The 20,811-nt window shown below is 40.5% G+C and overlaps 1 protein-coding gene across 3 annotated transcripts in view; it reads right to left on the bottom strand.

Annotated features, from left to right (window-relative positions):
• LOC141476553 (ras GTPase-activating protein 1) overlaps positions 1-20,811 on the bottom strand; it is a 94,909-nt gene that overhangs the window by 44,896 nt on the left and 29,202 nt on the right. For all 3 annotated transcript variants that reach the window (XM_074165236.1, XM_074165238.1, XM_074165237.1), the window contains 6 exons: positions 16,683-16,816; positions 15,686-15,758; positions 11,956-12,073; positions 10,151-10,182; positions 6,862-6,914; positions 5,980-6,130 (listed from right to left, as the gene is read on the bottom strand). In XM_074165236.1, coding sequence (XP_074021337.1) covers positions 5,980-6,130; positions 6,862-6,914; positions 10,151-10,182; positions 11,956-12,073; positions 15,686-15,758; positions 16,683-16,816 — 561 coding nt within the window. The remainder of the gene's footprint in view (positions 1-5,979; positions 6,131-6,861; positions 6,915-10,150; positions 10,183-11,955; positions 12,074-15,685; positions 15,759-16,682; positions 16,817-20,811) is intronic.

Below are 20,811 nucleotides of genomic sequence, written 5' to 3'. Positions count from 1 at the left end.
CTCAGATGGTAACTGTATATTATCTTACCACTAAAGCAGCCTAAATGACTGAACAATCCAAATACTGCAAACAGAAAGATACCACATAGCTTCAAATACACTTGAGAATGAATGTTTTAAGTGATCTAAGTTGTCCAACATATAAAATGTAAAGCATGAAATCAGACTAACCACAAAAAGAATCTAAGGGACAGGAAAAAAGGGTTTATAACTCTTTTCAGCATCTGACAGCAACAAAATCCTGCTTACACAAAATACATCGAGGAAAGTATAAATAAGTATGAATTAAAAACCTCAATGGTTAAACTTGGTTTGATATGGAGAAATAAAGATGAATCTCAATACTATATTACAGTTACTTTAGTAATTGTAAAATGTTTAGCGTAGGGCTTATTAGGCTGCCCAGATCCTCGCTACCAAGATAATTTTAAAAGTATCTCATCATCATGACCAGTATCTTTTTTTTAATACTTAATGGGTGAATTAAGAGTTATTCCAACTGCTGACATGTCAGTTAGTCAGTTCCCAGACCTATGATATCACTGGTATTAGGGAGACTTGATGGAATGAGTCTTATGACTCGAGTGCTGGGATGGAGGGCTACATGCTGTTCAGAAGGGGTAGGCAGGGCATGCAAGGTGGAGGAGTTGCACCATATGTAAGGGAGAGGTGTGACTGTACAGCCCTTACAGTTAGGGATGACGTGGTTGAGAACATCTGGGTGAGGTTTAGGGGGATGGAAAACAAAGCAGATGTTGTAATGGGTGTCTGCTATCAATCATCCAGCCAGGATGTTAGCACTGATAAGGCGTTCTATAGGCAACTAGAAATTTCTGGATCTGACACCCTTGTCCTTACAGGAGATTTCAACTTCCTAGACATCAACTGGGAATATCACACTGCTGTGACAAGCAAGTCTGGGAAATTCTTGAAGTTTGTGAAAGATAACTTCTTGTCACAAGTACTCAGTGAGCCACCTAGGAAAGGTGCCCTCCTAGACTTGTTGTTTGTGAAAAGAGAAGGACTCATGGAGGATGTGATGGTAGGTGGCTGTCTTGGCCAAGTGACAATGAAATGGTTGAGTTTAAAATTTTCAGTGGAATGAGAAAAAAAGGTCAGCAGAGTTGCTACCCTGGATTTCAAGAGAGCAAACTTTAAGCTACTCAGGGAGCTAGTTAGCAGTGTTCCCTGGGAATCTGCTTTTGAGGGCTTAGCGGTCTGTGAATGCTGGTCAGTTTTTAAGAACCACCTTTTAAAAGAACAAGAGCAGGCAATTCCATCATTTCCTAAGTCAAGCAAGCGGGCAGAAGACCATCTTGGCTGAACAGGGAACCCCTGTTGGATCTCAGGAGGTAAAAGAAATTGTATGATCTCTGGAAATGTGGCCAGGCCTCAAAGGAAGATTACAGAACCGTGGTTCACATATGCAGGGAGAAGACATGAAAGGCCAAAGCTCAATTAGAGTTGAAACTGGCCAGCGTTGTGTCAGATATCAAGAAAGGGTTTTTAAAGTATGTTTATAGCAAGACGAGGTTTAACAAAAACATTAAACTGATACTTGAAGATGGTCACCTGACAAATAGGGATGAAGAAAAAGCAGAGGCAATCAATGCTTTTTTTTTTTCCTCAGTCTTTAATAATACTGATAGACTTTGGGCTGCCCGGTCCCCTTAGTCAGAGGAACGCAACTGCAGTACAGTGACTTTCCATTTGTGGACAATGAAACTGTAAGGGGCCAGTTGTACCAGCTGAATGTTCTCAAGTCCATGGGGCCCGGTGGGATTCATCCCAGAGTACTGAAGGAGCTACCAGATTTATGGCAGGACCCCTCTCAATCATCTACCAAAGGTCTTGGGAGTCTAGGGAGGTCTCTGCTGACTGGAAGCTAGCCAGTGTTATTATTCCAATTTACAAGAAGGCCGTGAGGGAAGACAGAGGGAATTACAGGCCTGTGAGTCTAACCTCAGTACCTGGAAAAATTATGGGGAAGATCATACTGGGTGCTATTGAAAGGCATTTAAATCACAATGCAATCATCACAGTCAACATGGGTTCACAACAGGGAAAGTCCTGTCTAACTAATTTAATATCCTTCTACGATAAGATCACCCACCTAGTGGATGAAGGGAAGACAGTGGATGTAGTTTTTCTGGATTTTAGTAAGGCGTTTTAGTAAGGTGCTGGTTGACAGCAGGTTCCATGTGAGTCAGCAGTGTGCCCTGGCAGCCAAGAGGGCAAACCGCATCCTGGGGTACATCAAACACAGTATAACCAGCCAGTCAAAAGAGGTGATTATCCTGCTGTATTAAGTGTTGGCATGGCCTCACCTTGAGTACTGTGTGCGGTTCTGGGCCCCACAATTTAAGAAGGATGTGAAGGTACTTGAATGCATCCAGAGGAGGGCAACAAAGCTGGTGAAAGGGCTGGAAGGCATGTCCTATGAGGAGTGGCTGAGGACTCTGGGTTTGTCTAGTTTGGAGAAAAGGAGGCTGAGGGGTGACCTCATTGCTCTCTACAGCTTCCTGAGGAGGGGAAGTGGAGAGGGAGGTGCTCATCTCTTCCCCCTGGTATCCAGTGACAGGACGCATGGGAATGTTTCAAAGCTGTGTCAGGGGAGGTTCAGACTTGACATTGGGAAACATTTCTTTACCGAGAGGGTGGTCAAACACTGGAACAGGCTTCCTAGAGAGGTGGTCGATGCCCTTAGTAATATGCTTTAACTTTTGGTCAGTCCGGGACTAGATGATCATTATAGGTCCCTTGCAACTGGAACTATTCTAAAGAACAACAACAACAAAAGACACCAAAACAACAAACAAACAAACAAAAAAACCCCACACCCCCAACCTCCCCATCAAACCACAAAAACAAAAACCACATCGAACAAAAAAACCCTGTAAAATATGGAAGCTATTCACTGAATAGTTGAGGTTGGAAGGGACCTGCAAGATAATCTAGTTTAAGTCCCCATGTCAAAGGACAGTTAACAAGACCAGATTGCTTAGGACCTTGTTCCGTCATGTTTTGAGTACCTCTAAGGATGGAGACTCCAAAATGTCTTTGGGCACCCTCTTCCAGTGTTCGATCACCCTCACAGTAAAAAAAAAAAAAAAAAAAAAGTGGTTTGTGTTCAGATGGAATTTTCTGTATTTCAATTTGTGCCCGCTGCCTCTTTTTCTGTCACTGGCCACCACTAAGAAGAGTCTGTCTCTCTCTCTGCTGCCTCCCATCAGGTATTTATACACAGTGATAAGATTTCTCCCCCCAGCCTTATCTTATCAAAGCTGAACAGTCCCAGCTCTCTTCACCTGTCCTCATATGACAGATACTCTAATCCCTTCCATCATCTTCATGGCCCTTTGCTAGAAGCCTACAACACCTGGACTCAGTATTCCCAAGCAGTCTCCCGTCCAAGTACTAACTGGGCCCAATGCTGCTTAGCTTCTGAAATGAGATGAAATAGAGCATGTTGAGGATGGTGTGACCACAGGCTAGTAAGCATATATTTTCTGTTTGAGATTTCATGATACGCAGTTAGTAAAATTTTCCCCATGATCACCCAGAATAATTTTGGCTTGCTTTTGGAATATAGGCAGAGACATAGCATTGCTTATATGGGTTGCAGACCTTCCAGTCCCATGTCTGGATATTCAAATTACGTGGGAAATAAAACAATAGTCACCTTTTGAGTTGGTTTCCTTACTATTCTTCAGGCTCTTACTTTTGTATGGAAAATCTTTGGTCTATAGTTTATGTGACTATAACTATAATCAATACTTTGCAAAGGAAGAACAGATTGGCTTTATTTTTATCCATTTTTTATTCCCACTTACAATCACTAAAACAGCAAGAGAAGAATATTAAGAGAAAAACCACTACTACCAAGGATGATTTTTTAAAGTTCCAGTCTAATATTAGTTTAAGATTTAAAGCAGATACCTTCAGAGCATTTAAAGAAATAGCTTATTATAAAAAAAAAATCAATGAAAACTGTTTAACAGATGCATTTAAACAAGCAGCACTTCTTCAAACTCTACTTTTTCACCTTGAAGACAAACTCTACATTTTTAGATAAATTATAAGGAGAAACAGATGTTCTCTCTGCCCCAAGAAATGCTCATAAATCATTTCATTATCTTACATAAATTCATACTTCCTATGTTTCTGTTCTGGATTCAATGTTGTTTGACACTTTTGATTGTTCCATACAACAATCCACCTTAGTCTTCATATATTTAAAGACTTCCCTCTTCCAGTATCCATAACAAATAAACTAGTACAAGAAATAAAAAGCCCACAGAAAGTTATTCCTTTTTTCCTGCTTCTTATTTGTTGTCCTCTGCAGTAGATCGCATGCTAAATAATTTGGGGCAGTTACACCTTCATTTTGCATCATTATCTTGTATTACATACTGTTTGAACTTCCAAGAAGTTTATCAACTTTCAGTAAATACTAACTTGGACAGAATTTGAGCCTAGGAGTATATTAGTAATTCCCCAAAACATTTAACTAAAACTAGAAGCCTTTCAAAGCCAAGCAGTTCTCTTTCACTGAGAAGTATCTTTGCAACCTAGGTACCAAAATATTCAAAAAACCCTCAAAAAGCATATTATCATAAATTAGCAATGCTTAATCCTTTAATCTTGTTTTCCATCCAATGTCAAGGAAAGAGTCTTCTCTAGGTAAATGTATTTTATTATATACACTTCAAGTAAATCCAGCAGTGGGAAATTAATTTCCTAAAGAAATAACATATTGCAGCAAGCTTCTGGAGCTATACTATCTATCTCATGTTCAAAGCCATTTGAGACTAATAAAACTTCCACTAATTTGCTAATTAGTTTGAAATCACCTAGGGTGTGGGCTTTTAGCCTATCATCCTCCTAATAAGCCACGTAACTAGAGAATGGGCAAAAGAGGATTTACCTTCATCAAAGGCTGACACTGCAGCTAGCTTGATTTTCAATGAGGATGTCTGGAGGCCAGACTGATTAATGTAGAAGGTACTCAAGCAGCCTGTGTGTGGGATATACATAGGTTAATAAGGTTCCAATTGCTTAGTCTCAAACCATCGTCCATTTGAAATCATATAAAGAAGTCCACCAAACTTCTTAGTTAGGAGACCTCGACGTTTTCTCAGACACACCAGTTGCTGGATCTCTACCCGCTCAGAAGCCAAGCTGGAAGCGAGACAAATTATCTATTGGGATGAAGAATGCCTTGGTTCTAGGTGAACAAGTCTGGAAAATTTCTGATTATGTGACGGGCAATGGCCTCAATTAAAACAGAAAGGTGTGTTTTCACTACTGAGAAGTCTCGATAATCTTATTCATAGGTTTGTCACAGATTCAAGGATGGAGCTGTATTGATAGCGTCTCCCATGAAAGGGGAATTTATCTCATTCTTTCATTTCTTTTTGTAGATATTACCATATTTTTATACCCATGGCAAAACAAACCCATTCCAAGTTTCATCACTCTAAATGAAGCGATCTGCACTTCTGACCAAAGTATCATTCACGTGTTTTAAGATGATTAATTTAATGACTTTTTTCAACAATGAAGATATTTTTTCCCTTTCTTGTCAATACCCATTTCTATTATTTATACTTTAAAATCCCAACTGAATGTCTCCGATAAAACTAACATTTTAATTTTCACCTTTCATATACACAAAACTCCCTATTATAAATAGTAGCTTCCAAGACAACACAGCATTCTCCTAATTACGTCATAATCCAATTTATAGGGTGAAGAAAATAATTCACAGAAGAAGAGAAATACTTCAAAAGAAACAAGTTACACTTAAACTTTTGAATGATTTTAGAATGTGCTTAGTTACAACTAACTAAGCAAGTTAGTTAAAACTCTTAGTATGTTAAGAAATACTGAACTTATGATCATATCAGCAAGTTATCAGCAATACATTATATAAATTCTTTACAGAAGTATAAAATACACACAACTATTAAAACTTACCTATTATAATATCTGCCTCCCATCATAAACTGGTTGCTTGATGTTGGACATATTTTAAAACGCTGAATATTTTCACTGGTCCGAAAATAAAGTGAATAATCACCAGGTGTATTATCTGAAGGCCTCACAAGAAAACTGCACACCTGACCAACTGAAAAGATATCAAAATACAGTGTTATTCACTGTTACTTATCTTACTGTCATTTATGACCTCTTATCAAAGCTCTTTCTGTACAAATTAGCAAGAATTGCACACTTAAAGGAGAAAGTCTGATGAAAGTTCCAACAGCGATCCCTGTTCTTAACCCAAATGGGATGAAGTAGTACTAAACTGCCAAAGTTCATGCAAAATCATTTGGCTGTAGCTGACAACCTAGCCCCACTTTGGCCATCTCTTTACAAGAGCATATGGTGTGCATGTGGGAGGTTTGTCAATGTTTTAAAAAAAACTTAAAGATTTTTGTTGTCCTATTTAAGTTATGTTATTTGATAGTATGAGTCAGAAATCTTGATGTTTTCATTTTAAAAATTATTTCCTCTATGAGGGGACTAAAAAAGCTTATAATAAAATTCTCCCATAAGTAAATAACAATATTTTCTTCTCAGCATTTTGATGAAGCCCAAGATATTTTTTTATTTATATATACTACAAAAATAAAAAAAAATTAACTATTTCAATTAGAATTATGAAACTAACTGTACTTGAGAACATAAAAATATACCCAATGCTCAGTCATGAGGGTTTTTTCCAATTTAGTATCAACCACAGGTCTGATGCTCATATGTTCATATCAAAAAACCAAGTTTTACTGCAGTCTGTTATAAACAGGATTACTTCGTGTCATTCCACTACTACTGTATTTCCATCTGAAATACGAGTACCTGTCATCAGCAAATTGTAAGCCTCTTGTTTGGAGATCTTCCCATGGAACCATCTTAAAGACGAAGAGAAAAATTAGAAAGCAAGACTATCAGCTCTCTTTTAGTTGTTGTGACATCTGAGGCTCTGACACCTATGAATTAATCTCTGGCACCTATGAATTAATCTTTATTTAAAAAAAAAATCTAGTACATATAGATTATATAAGCAACCGTTATGTTACTCAGCAATTCTGTATTTCTACCAACAGAATGAAAAATAAATATCTACAGCTATATAAATAAACTCACTTCAATAAAAGTATCCAACACGAAGTAGATGTTCAAATCCAAGTATGTTTAGAGATGAAAAGGCATTGTTTAAATGCTAGATAACTTGACAGGCATATTTGAAGTCAGTCTCAGATAGCAATTTATTTGAAGTGTGAAATGCAAAGCCCAAAGAGATTAATGAAAGTTAAATATTGTACAGAATAACTAAAATTGAATTATGCTAGAAGCTGAGGAAATAAAACCTAGCTTTGTTAGACTAGTGAATATGAATTGCTTTAATCTCACACCTTGCATCTTCCACATAGTCCTGTGTCAGAGCATCTTTTATGCATAAAAAAGAGCTCTAGTTCTAACTTACTTTCTATATTACCTTTACAGGACAATCTCTGCCTTTTGGAATATTTACAGAAATCCCTGTCTCCCCTGAAATCCTCCAAGCAGCATGAGTAAATGGACTGACAGTGTTAAAGCTCTAAGAATCTGCTACAAACTACTTTGTTTAAAAAAAAAAGTTCCCGTATTTGAAGGCATCCCTACTACTGTTATGCTGCTATGCCAAAATGAGCATAGCAGCAGGGGCAGGGAGCAGAATGAAGCCCCCGTAATCCAAAGGGAGGTGGTGAGGGACCTGCTCCAACACCTGGACGTAAACAAGTCTATGGGGCCAGATGGGATCCACCCGAGGGTACTGAGGGAGCTGGCAGAAGTGCTCACTGAGCCACTTTCCATCATTTACCAGCAGTCCTGGCAAACTGGGGAGGTCCCAGTTGACTGGCATCTAGCAAATGTGACGCCCATCCACAAGAAGGGTCGGAAGGATGATCCAGGGAACTACAGGCCTGTCAGTCTGACCTCGGTGCCAGGGAAGGTTATGGAACAGATCATCCTGAGTGCCATTATGCAACACATGAAGGACGCCCAGGTGATCAGGCCCAGCCAGCACGGGTTCATGAGGGGAGGTCCTGCTTGACAAACCTGATCTCCTTCTATGACAAAGTGACCCGCTTGGTGGATGAGGGAAAGGCTGTGCATGTTGTCTACCTGGACTTTAGTAAGGCCTTTGATACAGTCTCCCACAGTATTCTCCTGGAGAAACTGGCTGCCCATGGCTTGGATGGGAGTACTCTCCACTGGGTTAAAAACTGACTGGAGGGCTGGGCCCAGAGAGTGGTGGTGAATGGAGTTAAATCCAGTTGGTGGCCAGTCACGAGTGGTGTCCCCCAGGGCTCAGTATTGGGGCTGGTTCTCTTTAACATCTTTATGAATGATCTGGACAAGGGGATCGAGTGCACCCTCAGTAAGTTTGCAGACGACACCAAGTTAGGTGGGAGTGTCGACCTGCTGGAGGGTAGAAAGGCTTTGCAGAGGGATCTGGACAGGCTGGATCGATGGGCTGAGACCAATGGGATGAGGTTCAATAAGGCCGAGTGCCAGGTCCTGCACTTGGGTCACAACAACCCCATGCTTCCCCCATGCTACAGGCTTGGGGCAGAGTGGCTGGAGAGCTGCCTGGCAGAAAAGGACCTGGGGGTGTTGGTCGACTGTCGGCTGAACATGAGCCAGCAGTGTGCCCAGGTGGCCAAGGCGGCCAACAGCATCCTGGCCTGTATCAGGAACAGTGTGGTGAGTAGGACTCGGGAGGTGATCGTCCCCCTCTACTGGGCACTGGTGAGGCCCCACCTCGAGTACTGTGTCCAGTTTTGGGCCCCTTACCACAAAAAAGACATTGAGATGCTGGAGTGGGTCCAGAGAAGGTGGTGAGGGGTCTGGAGAATAAGTCTTATGAGGAAAGGCTGAGGGAGCTGGGGCTGTTCAGCCTAGAGGAAAGGAGGCTGAGGGGAGACCTTATCGCGCTCTACAACTACCTGAAAGGAGGGTGTAGAGAGGTGGGGGTTGGTCTCTTCTCCCAAGTCACAGGCGATAGGACAAGAGGAAATGGCCTCAAGCTGCGCCAGGGGAGGTTCAGACTGGATATTAGGAAAAATTTTTACACTGAAAGGGTCATTAAGCATTGGAATGGGCTGCCCAGGGAAGTGGTTGAGGCACCATCCCTGGAGGTATTCAAAGGATGGGTTGACATAGTGCTTAGTGACATGGTTTAGTGATGGGGTTTTTTTTATCAGTTAGGTTGATGGTTGGATTAGATGATCTTAAAGGACCCTTCCAACCTAGACGATTCTATGATTCTATGACTAGCAGAACATTGGGGACCAGTAAACTGAAGACACACAGCAGTGATTATCTTTCCCCTATTAAAAAAAAAAAAAAAAAAAAGCCACAATAAATGCCTTCTTCAATCATCAGTCCTTTGGAGATTGCAAACTGGGCAATACATACAGGAATCAGCAGCTGAAATTATAGCAAGCAAATTGAGGACGGATGAAGAAGTTATCCAGCTACTAGAAATTTTCTGTAACTTTCATTTGCTACTCATCTTTACTACTGAAAATAATATAACAATCAACAGTTTCCCATAATGTCAATTCAGTGTTCATTGTAAATTGTATTAGGTGTGGGTTTGGTTTTTTGGAAGTATTTAACAAGTTGGAATTCACTGCAAACAGATTATTCTACAGTCTCTTGGTTTTCGCTTTAAGTGTTGGTACGTAAGGCTAATATAAAGTGTTACTATTACACTGTCATTCCTCTAATGATACTTTGTTCCCTCTCCTGCATTCAGAGTTGAGCAGACCTGAAAAAAGGTTACCTCTAAGGCAAACTAAGTGTATAAAAAAATGCCGCAAATCAGAAAACACCACACCCTCCATTGTACATATTCTGGGTAAAGTGATCAGAGACGCATCCGAGATTTTATCACTGCAAAACTCATTAACATTAGGCATAACTAATACAAGACTTCAATTGTCAATTACCTATGCATCTTCAACAACTAGCATAGAAGAAAAGTCTTAAGATCAAAACACAAGTACACACAGCTTTGCTTCACCTTCCCAATCTCATAGCTAAAGTTTACAGTTATTTTATGATTTGCTTTTAATAACAAAACAAAAATCCTTACATTTTGCCTTCATGCGGATCTTCTTCTCTTCCCTAAAAGGAGAATTAACATATTAAGTACACAACAACATTATGCTTGAGTTTAGAAAAGTAAACTTTATAGGTTAAGACCTTCTGCAGAAATAAACAGCATTAAGAACTCCAAGACATTTTTGAACTAGATGGCTTATGGCACAGTTCATGTAAAGAGGTTTTCAACTTCATTCACTAAGTGGAAATCCAGCCATGACACATTATTTCAGAAGATTGTAACTCTTCAAGTCCTTCTTTACATGTGGTAACTTAAATCTCAACTTTCCTGAACTTCAACCACTAATGCAGAAATCTACAGTTAGATACTCTAACACTGCCATTTAAATTTAGCCATTCACATCCTGATACAGATGTAAGAAACAGGTGAAGCAAGCTCTACTAATAGCAAAATATATATGTGCTGCAAGGCAAACATCATCAGGACGCCAAAGCAATGCTGAACTTATTTTAAAAAAAGCATGCCGGAGGGTGGAGTGGGTGTTTTTGTCCATTGAATCATCTTTTCTCCTGCAGTAATTCAATTATCTTTAGGCTACCCAGTCAGCTTCCTGACTTTGCATAAGCCCTGCTAGGTACAATTAACTCATCAATATACTTTCTAACCCACACTTGGCCCTTAAAAAAAAAAAAAAGGCATACCGCAGTGCAAAATTTCAGTCTATACATTTATGAATGTTTCATAGCAAACAAACCCCATGAAGCGTTACAAGCTTGGGGCAGAGTGGCTGGAAAGCTGCTCAGCAGAAAAGGACCTGGGGGTGTTGGTCGACAGCTGCCTGAATATGAGCCAGCAGTGTGCCCAGGTGGCCAAGGCGGCCAACAGCATCCTGGCCTGTATCAGGAACAGCATGGCGAGTAGGACTAGGGAAGTGATCGTCCCCCGTACTTGGCACTGGTGAGGCCCCACCTCGAATACTGTGTCCAGTTTTGGGCCCCTCACTCCAAGAAAGACATTGAGGTGCTGGAGCATGTCCAAAGAAGAGCAACAAAGCTGGTGAGGGGTCTGGAGAACGTGTCTTATGAAGAGAGGCTGAGGGAGCGGGGATTGTTTAGCCTAGAGAAAAGGAGGCTGAGGGGAGACCTTATCGCTCTCTACAACTACCTGAAAGGAGGGTGTAGAGAGGTGGGGGTCAGTCTCTTCTCCCAAGTCACGGGCGATAGGACAAGAGGAAATGGCCTCAAGCTGCGCCAGGGGAGGTTTAGATTGGATATTAGGAAAAATTTTTACACTGAAAGGGTCATTAAGCATTGGAATGGGCTGCCCAGGGAAGTGGTTGAGGCACCATCCCTGGAGGTATTTAAAAGACGGGTAGACATGGTGCTTAGAGATATGGTTTAGTAATGTTTTTTGTCAGTGTTAGGTTGATGGTTGGGACTAGATGATCTGAAAGGTCTTTTCCAACCTAGGCAATTCTATTATTCTATGATTCTAAAAGAATGCAACTGAAAGACTAGGAAGTTCTTTATCAGGACTAGTGAGTTTAGGGAACCGCCTAATAAGTTCACAGTATCATTCATTTGCACATGAACTTGTTTGGATAATGTGAATAAGTACTTTGTTTGGGTATTGAATTAGACTTTAAAGTTTTGTTACACTATTTATAAACTGGCAGATTCAATTACTGCAGGAAGGTTTAGAAAAGTACATAAAGTCAGGCAGTTAAACACCACTAGTATGGGTTTATTTCAATGTTAACTTACACACACAAATAATAATAAAAAAAAATAATCAAATCTCAGTTCTACAACAGATGTGAATATAAAATTACTCACCACTTCTTCTACCAGGTCTTCTACAATAAGACCTTGTTCATCTGTCCGTAGGTTTGTCACCCACATCCAGCCATCTTCCAATTCATTATGGACAATAAACATATCTCCTTTAAGGAAACTGAAGAGAGTTACAGTAAGATTTATGTTGGAAGTACAATCATAATACAAAGTTTAATGAACGCAATGAATTCTTGAGCACAGTTTCAGCAAAACATTTGAGGAAATCTGATCATGAAAGATACATTTACTGGTATCCCAAGCACACCACATGCATTTTTTTACACAGTTTAAGTAGCTATGATAGATGAATATTTATCCTTTTTTGATTTACATTTAGAATCTAATAGATACGTTAAAGTGTACTAAGGACTCATAAAACAAAAAACATCACAACAACATTAAAAGAAGTAACATTCTTCGTTTATCAAGAGGGATCAAATACTAAACACAAGTAAAAACAATCAAAGATTCCCTTAATAGTCTAAGAAAATAATACTTTTAACAAAACCCAATTTTGTATAATAAAGCCTGTAGAATATCTACTATTTAGGTCTTTGCATATGAAGATAAGTGCTAAAAAGAAGATACAGAATAGTTCCTCAAAAAGACATGCAGTTAGCTACAATAAGAGCATAAATACAAAGCATTAAAATGTTCAAGGGAATTTCATTAATGGAAGGTTAGCATAAATTATTCCTTAAGTGTAATTCCAAACTCAGGCATACTGGTTTTGGTTGGAATAGAGTTAAATTTCTTCATAGTAGCTAGTATGGGGCTACGTTTTGGAGTTGTGCTGAAAACAGTGTTGATAATACAGAGATGTTTTAGTTAATCACACAGCATCAAGGCCTTTTCTGCTCCTCAGACTGCCCTGCCAGTGAGTAGGTTGGAGGTGCACAAAAATTTGGGAGGGGACACAGTTGGGACAGCTGACCCCAACTGATCAAAGGGATATTCCATACCATATGGCATTGTGCTCAGCAATAAAATTGGGGAGGTGGAGGTTGGCGGGTGGAATGTTGCTCAGGGACTGGCTGGGCATTGGTCCATTGGTGGTGAGCAATTGTTTGCATTTGCATCACTTGCCTTCCTTGGGTTTTATTTTCCTCTCTCTTTGTTGGTTAGTGGGGGGGGGTTCCCTTACTTTTTTTTTTTCTTTTAATATATTTTCTAATTATTAAATGGTCTTTATGTCAACCCATGCGTTTCTCAATTTTACTCTTCCAATTCTTCCCCCATCCCACCAGAGCGGAGTGAGCAAGCTATGTGGTGCTTAGCTGCAAGCTGGGTTTAAACCACAACAGTCTTTTTTGGCACCCAACATGGAGCTCAAAGGGTTTGAGATAATAACAGACTTGACCAGAGCATATTAGAAGGAATTTACAATTATTATATCTGTTAACAGTTGCTGGTCACAATACTGATTTATCTGTTCTCAACATTAGTTTATCTGATCTGTGCCATGCTCTCTTTTTGCTGTACGTGTTAAAGACTGTTTTGGGCTTTGCAGTTTGCTGTGCTCTGTAGCGCTTAATGTGATAGATGCACCCACCAGTACTTGGGTTCAGGCATTACTGACAAGTAGGCCTGACTGAAATCAGCCCTGCTGTGCAAACCTTGAGAATTGTGCTAGGCCGTACCTTATCAGGAACCAAGGACTCTAGCCCATGTCTTATCAGGAGCTAACAGTACCAGCCTGAGCTGGGACTAGACAAAAGTAAAACTGCTACAGCTGCACAACTGCACATACACCAAAAGGAGGTATGACCTAAAGTCAATCACTTTACCCTATAAATATCTGTACAACCCCCCCGAGCCCACTGAGCTCTCCTGTACAGCAGCAGGCTGCATGGCGGTGATCTCCCCCTTGAAAAGGGATACCTCTCAAGGCTACTCCTTGAGGTTACTATACAATGAAAACAGCAGTTTTCATAGCACTAATATTTGTTCCTTTAAAGCTTATTTTGGCAAATATGCATATGCAAACATACACACATATTTGACTTCAATTGTAAGCACGTGATTTTTAACTATGAAACAGAATTTACCTAAGAATAATTGAATACAGGATTTTAAAGGACCTACTGGTGTTAGTATTGGTTAGAAAAATTTAAAACTGATTGGGACGCTACTGATGCTGAGTCCTCAATGAATTGTTGAACATGCTAGCTTGCTAACAGATGAATTCATACTATTGGGATATGAGGAAACTGAAATTAGCACTAGCATCTTTCCACAATAAGTACTGTGATAGATGAGATAATAGGAAAGAACAGAAATTATTGTTTGACTTATTATCACAAGAAATCTTGCTTATAACTTCATATTCCTGACATTTCAGTAACTGATACCATGCCACATAGCTAACAGAATTCACAGAAGAATTATTTTTAATTTTTTTTCACACAGGACTTTTGTTGCTTAATTACACTTATGTATTTATATAATATACAAAAAAATATTCTAATTCTGAATACTTTATCATCTAATCACCATCTAAATGATGATTTAAACAATAATTTAAATTTGAAGAACTGCAGCCCGTGGGAAGAACCCACATTGGAGAAGTTCGTGGAGGACTGTCTTCCATGGGAGGGACCCCACGCTGGAGCAGGGGAAGAGTGTGAGGAGGAAGGAGCAGCAGACACAATGTCTGATGAACTGACCGCAACCCCCATTCCCCATCCCCCTGTGCCGCGCAGGGGGAGGAGGTAGAGAAATCGGGAGTGAAGTTGAGGCTGGGAAGAAGGGAGGGGTGGGGGGAAGATGTTTTTATTTCTCATTACCTACTCTGGTGTTAATTGGCAATAAATTAAATTAATTTCCCCCAGTCTTATTTTCCCCCGTGATGGTAATTGCTAAGTGATCTCCCTGTCCTTATCTCGACCCACGAGCCTTTCGTCATATTTTCTCTCCCCTGTCCGGTTGAGGAGGGGGAGTGATAGAGCGGCTCGGTGGGCACCTGGCACCCAGAGAGGCAATTCAATAACTTTATTAAATATTAAGATTACACATTTAAAAGTGTCATTTGTTCAATACAGGCTCTTTCCAAAAGAGAGGAGAGGGAGAAGGAAACGGAATCATTCTTGCTCCATTTTAAGGACAGAGTTTTTAGGCACAGGCAACAAAACAAGTGCTAGTACGTTAAAGGCAAGGTTTTTTGGCCGTCTCTCCTTTTTTTCCTTATTTCAAGGAAGACACTAAAAATATTGGCTTTAATTTTATCAGTCGATTCTCACATTCTCTTTCTAGTGGTCAAGATCGGTTTGGCTTGAACTATTTATCTGTTACTAGCTACTTCTGCAGGCAAATTCAAAGCCAATTTATTTCAGATCCTCACATGAGACATTTTCGCACAGAATTCCTTCATGCACAAACTTACATTTTTCTCAGTGGGTAAGCCTTTGAAATTAGTAGTGTTCTACTTCTAAACTAAGTTTCATAGTTCTAGCAATTGAACGTAACTCCCCTTATAATTCATACAAACAGTATACCCAGAATAAAAGTGTTACTGCTATATCCATGGCAAAAGAAAAAAGACAAGGAGAGAGATGACAAGACACAAGAGAGAAAAAAAAAAAGGAAAAGAGGCATCATACCTTTAACCTCCCAGAGCATTGTCTAAGACGCAATTGGAAAGTATTTGCATAGTGAACGTATACCGAAGTCATTAGTATTTGTAAATACTCCAAGAATTTCACAACTGCTTCTACCTATTATTAAAACATACCTTATTTCATCAGTTTCTGGCACTTTGGTGTAAGGTAAAATTGCTCGAACTCTCCTTCTATCCTCCACAGGCTACAACATTAGAGAAGAGTGCAAAGATATTAATTTTCCCTTTCATTCTAGTGTAGACTTCCTCTCTCCAACATTATGCTTTTCTAAGGCAAAAGACTGGTAACAGTAATTTGTATCCCTTTGCTAGTTTTAAGTTTTCAAAGGGTCAAAAATAGTAAGATCTGGAAATGCTTAATTCCTAAAGCTATCTACAAAAGCTCTCATTTTGTTTCTAGCCTTGTAACATTATCGGTTGTGTTATCTCCAAAAATGAAATTACCAATAATGTAATTCCCATGAAAGAGTACTTCAGAACTTTCTTCCACTTAGTGGGAATTTATGAAAGTTTAACATTCAGAAACATCTTTATTCAGGGTGGGGGCACAGTCTGCAGGTGTTGGGGGGGGAGGGGGGGGGGCTGCTGTTTTGTCTGGGTTGGTTTGGGTTTTTTTTAATTACCGATATTGTCTTAAGGATAGTCACTTAAAAGAAGCCCAGCTTTCAGGAACCTTGGTTATTTCCAGGATGTGTATTTTGAAATCTTTGCTACAAAATAGTAATATTATTTTGAAATACTTTATTAAGTCAGTGTAAAACCCTAGAGGCTAACTACATTACAATGGTGCTCTTCACTAGCCAAGAACCACACATTTTCTTGTTTATCTCAGTTTACATACAATGTTATTACTACATTTGGAGATAACTGTAATACCTGATATCTAGCTCTCTCATTACAGATTTTCATTAAAAAACAAATATTTATCATTGCTTTCTATCAGTAAGAACATGTTTATATATTCCTTATACTTCACTATACGCTGAGACAGCTCTAGAACTAGGGGAAGCTATCTACAATGCTTTTTTCATAGAAAGCTATGAATATCGAATGCAAGATTAATGATATTAATATTTAAGTAAATGACATTTAAAAATTTTACTACTTTCCTCTGGAGGTGCTACTGGAAAGAATAGTTTTTCCCCCTTCAGCAAACAAGACACATGACTGTAATAACCAATTAGGTCCGAGAGCGAAGCAAAGCGACGTCCACCAATGTAATAGTCTCCACACATGGCAATAATCCTGTTAATAAAAAAAGAAAATCTTTTGCTACAAACCATTGGGGTGGTTTTTTGTTGGTTTTGTGATTTATTTTTTTTTACAAGGAAGTTAGGATAACATTGAGTTTTTAAAGCAGGCTGTCTACGTTCAACAAAATGCAATATTACAAACTCTCTCTCTCTCATATATATACACATACACCCCCCCTTAACTAATGAATATCTCATCAGCAATTACTGATAAACATCATGACATAAAAATATTTGAAGACTGTAAAGGTGATGTAGATTTACAAAAAAGTATGGAGATCTGCTAGAACGAAATGAAATTAAACACAAAAATCTAACTACCAGCGTACTGGACAAATTACATACTACATTAGTAGAGGTAACAGCATTAATACTTCTGTCATGCAGGACATACAGCTTATGTGATAGGCCTGTAAAATTTTGGCAAAGTAGCAATACATTTTTGTAACAGATAACTGCATTTAATTATACAGTGCAGAATACTGAAATAACTTCAAAAACTAGTGACTTCTCTATAGTTAGTCTAGTATCCATGCTAAAAAATAAGAAATAAATTTGCAATAATAATGTACTCAATTTAAAAGCCTGCTAATAAATAGGAAAAAATGCTTAAAAACCCACCATTTCAATAGTTTAACATAAAAGAAAATTCTTATTAAATTACTCATCTTACTGACTAACTTATGTAGTTGAGGGGGGGGGGGGTGTGTGTTTGTTTGGGGTTGTTGTTTGGTTTTGTGGGGTGGTAGTGCGTATTTTAGTACTCAGATTTGTGAACACACTTGTCACACCAAAAAATGGAAAATACCGTGTCTGTTTGCATGGCTATGCAATACAAGTTCTAAAAACAGTCAGAAATAATTGATTTAGATAAGAGAGTTAACAGTTTTTAAAGCATTTGTATTACACAAGAGTCATTTGGACAAGGAAAAAAGTACATAAGCTGAAACAGTATTTTTGACCAGACAATCCAAAGAAACAATCACTTATGTAAATTGATGGCATCAAGAGAACCTGAATTTTTCCAGCAACACAGAGTTGGACAGCAGTCCTGAGTAATAACACTTCTTTAAAAATGTGAAGAGCTATCTGGAAAAGCAACTTGGAGAAGGAAGAAAATATGGACAGAGGGACTGATCTATTCCTTTAGTTATGCATGGGGGGGGGGGGGGGGGGGGAAGTGAACATGACATCTGATCTACTTAAAAACTATAATTTTTGGTCAAAATTGTGAAATCAGCAGTTTTATGAAACCTGCAGAATGCTAAAAGCAGTTTCCAATAAATTATGTAGTAAATAGGAAAAACATCATACTTTCCATCAGAACTTGTTGCAGAGTGTCAAAGCAATCATTTTAAGGATCATAGAATCATTTGTTGGAAAAGACCTTTAAGAGGTCTCTAGACAATCTAGGAGGTTCCTGGAGTGCCTCGACGATAACTTCCTAAGGCAGGAAATAGACACCCCTACACGAGGGGATGCGATAGTCACCAATGACGATAGTCACCAATGCAAGTGAGCTCATCAGGGATGTCAAGATTGGAAGCAGCCTGGGCTGCAGTGATCATGCCCTGGTGGAGTTCACAGTCCTAAGGGGTACGTGACAGACAAGGAGCGTAGTCAGGACCCTGAATTTTAGGAAAGCAAAACCTCCAGCTCTTCAAGGAGTTAGTCAAAAGGACCCCCTGGGAAAGGGCCCTCAGGGACAAGGGGGCAGAACAGAGCTGGCAGATCTTTAAGGACGCTTTCCATAGAGCACAAAGGCTCTCGATCCCCAGGTGCAAGAAAGGGAAGAGACCAGCATGGCTGAGTTGGGACCTGCTGGTCAAACTAAAATGCAAGAAGGAACTGCACAGGCAGTTCAGGCAGGATCAGGTATCCTGGGAAGAGTATAGGGACGCTGCCCGGTTATGTAGGGAGGAGGTCAGGAAGGCCAAGGCATGGCTGGAGCTGAACCTGGCAAGGGATGCTAAGAATAACAAGATGGGCTTCTACAGATATTTCAATCAGAAAAGGAAGGTTAAAGAAAGCGTACCCCCCCCATGATGAGCAAGGATGGCAAACTGGTAACAGCAGATGAGAAGACGGCCGAAGTTCTCAACAACTTTTTTGCCTCGGTCTTCACTGCCAACCCCTCTCCTCACACCTCCCAAGTTCAAAGACCAAGCGAAAGCAGGGGCTGTGAGAATGAAGAACCACCCACTGTAGGAGAAGACCAGGTTCAAGACCTTCTAAGGAACCTGAAGGTACATAAGTCCATGGGACTTGATGAAATCCATCCACGGGTCCTGAGGGAGCTGGCGGATGAAGTTGCTGTGCCACTTTCCATGATATTTGAAAAGTCGTGGCAGTCCGGTGAAGTTCCCGCTGACTGGAAAAGGGGAAACATAACCCCCATTTTCAAAAAGGGAGAAAAGGAAGATCCAGGGAACTACAGCCCTTTCAGTCTCACCTCTGTGCCCGGCAAGATCATGGAGCAGATCCTCCTGGAAAATCTGCTAAGGCACATGGAAAATAAGGCAGTGATTGGTGACAGCCAACATGGCTTCACCAAGGGCAAGTCATGCCTGACAAATTTGGTGGCCTTCTACGAAGGCGCTACAGCATTGGTAGATAAGGGGAGAGCAACAGACATCATCTACCTGGACTTATGCAAAGCGTTTGACGCTGTCCCGCATGTCATTCTGGTCTCTAAACTGGAGAGACACGGATTTGATGACTTTGATGAAGATTTGATGACTTTGATGGATTTGATGAAGAGCAGACTTTGGTCTCCTGAGAGATCTGATTGGCAGGGTAGTGTGGGAGAAAGAACTGGAGGGGAGAGGGGCCCAAGAAAGCTGGTTGGCATTCAAGGATCGCCTCCTCCAAGCTCAGGAGAGGTGCATCCCAAAAAAGAAGTCAGGCAAAATAGCCAGCAGGCCTGTGTGGATGAACAAGGAGATGCTGGACAAGCTCAAGACCAAAAGGGAGGCCTATAGAGGGTGGAAGCAGGGACGGGTAGAATGGGCAGAATATAGAGAAACTGTCTGAGTGGCCAGGAACCAGATCAGGCAAGCGAAAACCCAGGCAGAACTAAATCTAGCCAGGGACATCAAAAACAATAAGAAAAACTTCTATAGATATGTCAGGGACAAAGGCAAGACTAGGGAAGTTGTAGGCCCTCTCCGGAAGGAAACGGGAGACCTGGCCTCCCAGGATATGGATAAGGCTGAGCTACTGAACGACTTTTTTGCCTCAGTCTTCACCGGCAAGGGCTCTAACCACACTGCCCAAGTCACGGAAGGCAAAAACAAGGGCTCTGCGAATGAAGAACTGCCCACAGTAGGAGAAGATCAGGTTCGAGACCTATTAAGGAACCTGAAGGTGCATAAGTCCATGGGACCTGGTGAAATCCACCCACGGGTCCTGAGGGAGCTGGCGGACGAAGTTGCTAAGCCGCTTTCCATCATATTTGAGAAATCGTGGCAATCTGGCGAAGTTCCCGCTGACTGGAAAAAGGGGAACATAACCCCGATATTCAAAAAAGGAAAAAAGGAAGACCCAGGGAACTATAGGCCAGTCAGCCTCACCTCTGTGCCTGGCAAGATCATGGAGCAGATCCTCCTGGAATCTCTGCTAAGGCACATGGAAAATAAGGAGGTGATTGGAGACAGCCAGCATGGCTTCACCAAGGGCAAATCGTGCCTGACAAATTTGGTGGCCTTTTACAATACTGCCACAGGCTTGGTGGACAAGGGCAGAGCAACAGACGTCATCTACCTGGACTTATGCAAAGCGTTTGACACTGTCCCGCACGACATCCTGGTCTCAAAATTGGAAAGACATGGGTTTGATGGATGGACCACTCGGTGGATCAGGAACTGGCTGAATGGCCGCACTCAAAGGGTTGTGGTCAATGGTTCAATGTCCAATTGGCGGCCAGTGACGAGTTCCTCAGGGGTCGGTACTGGGACCAGTACTGCTTAACATCTTTGTCAGTGACAT

The sequence above is a fragment of the Numenius arquata genome, chromosome W (assembly GCF_964106895.1).
Source record: "Numenius arquata chromosome W, bNumArq3.hap1.1, whole genome shotgun sequence".
NCBI classification, from domain to species: Eukaryota; Metazoa; Chordata; class Aves; order Charadriiformes; family Scolopacidae; genus Numenius; species Numenius arquata.
This window is presented reverse-complemented; position numbering and strand designations above follow the sequence as displayed.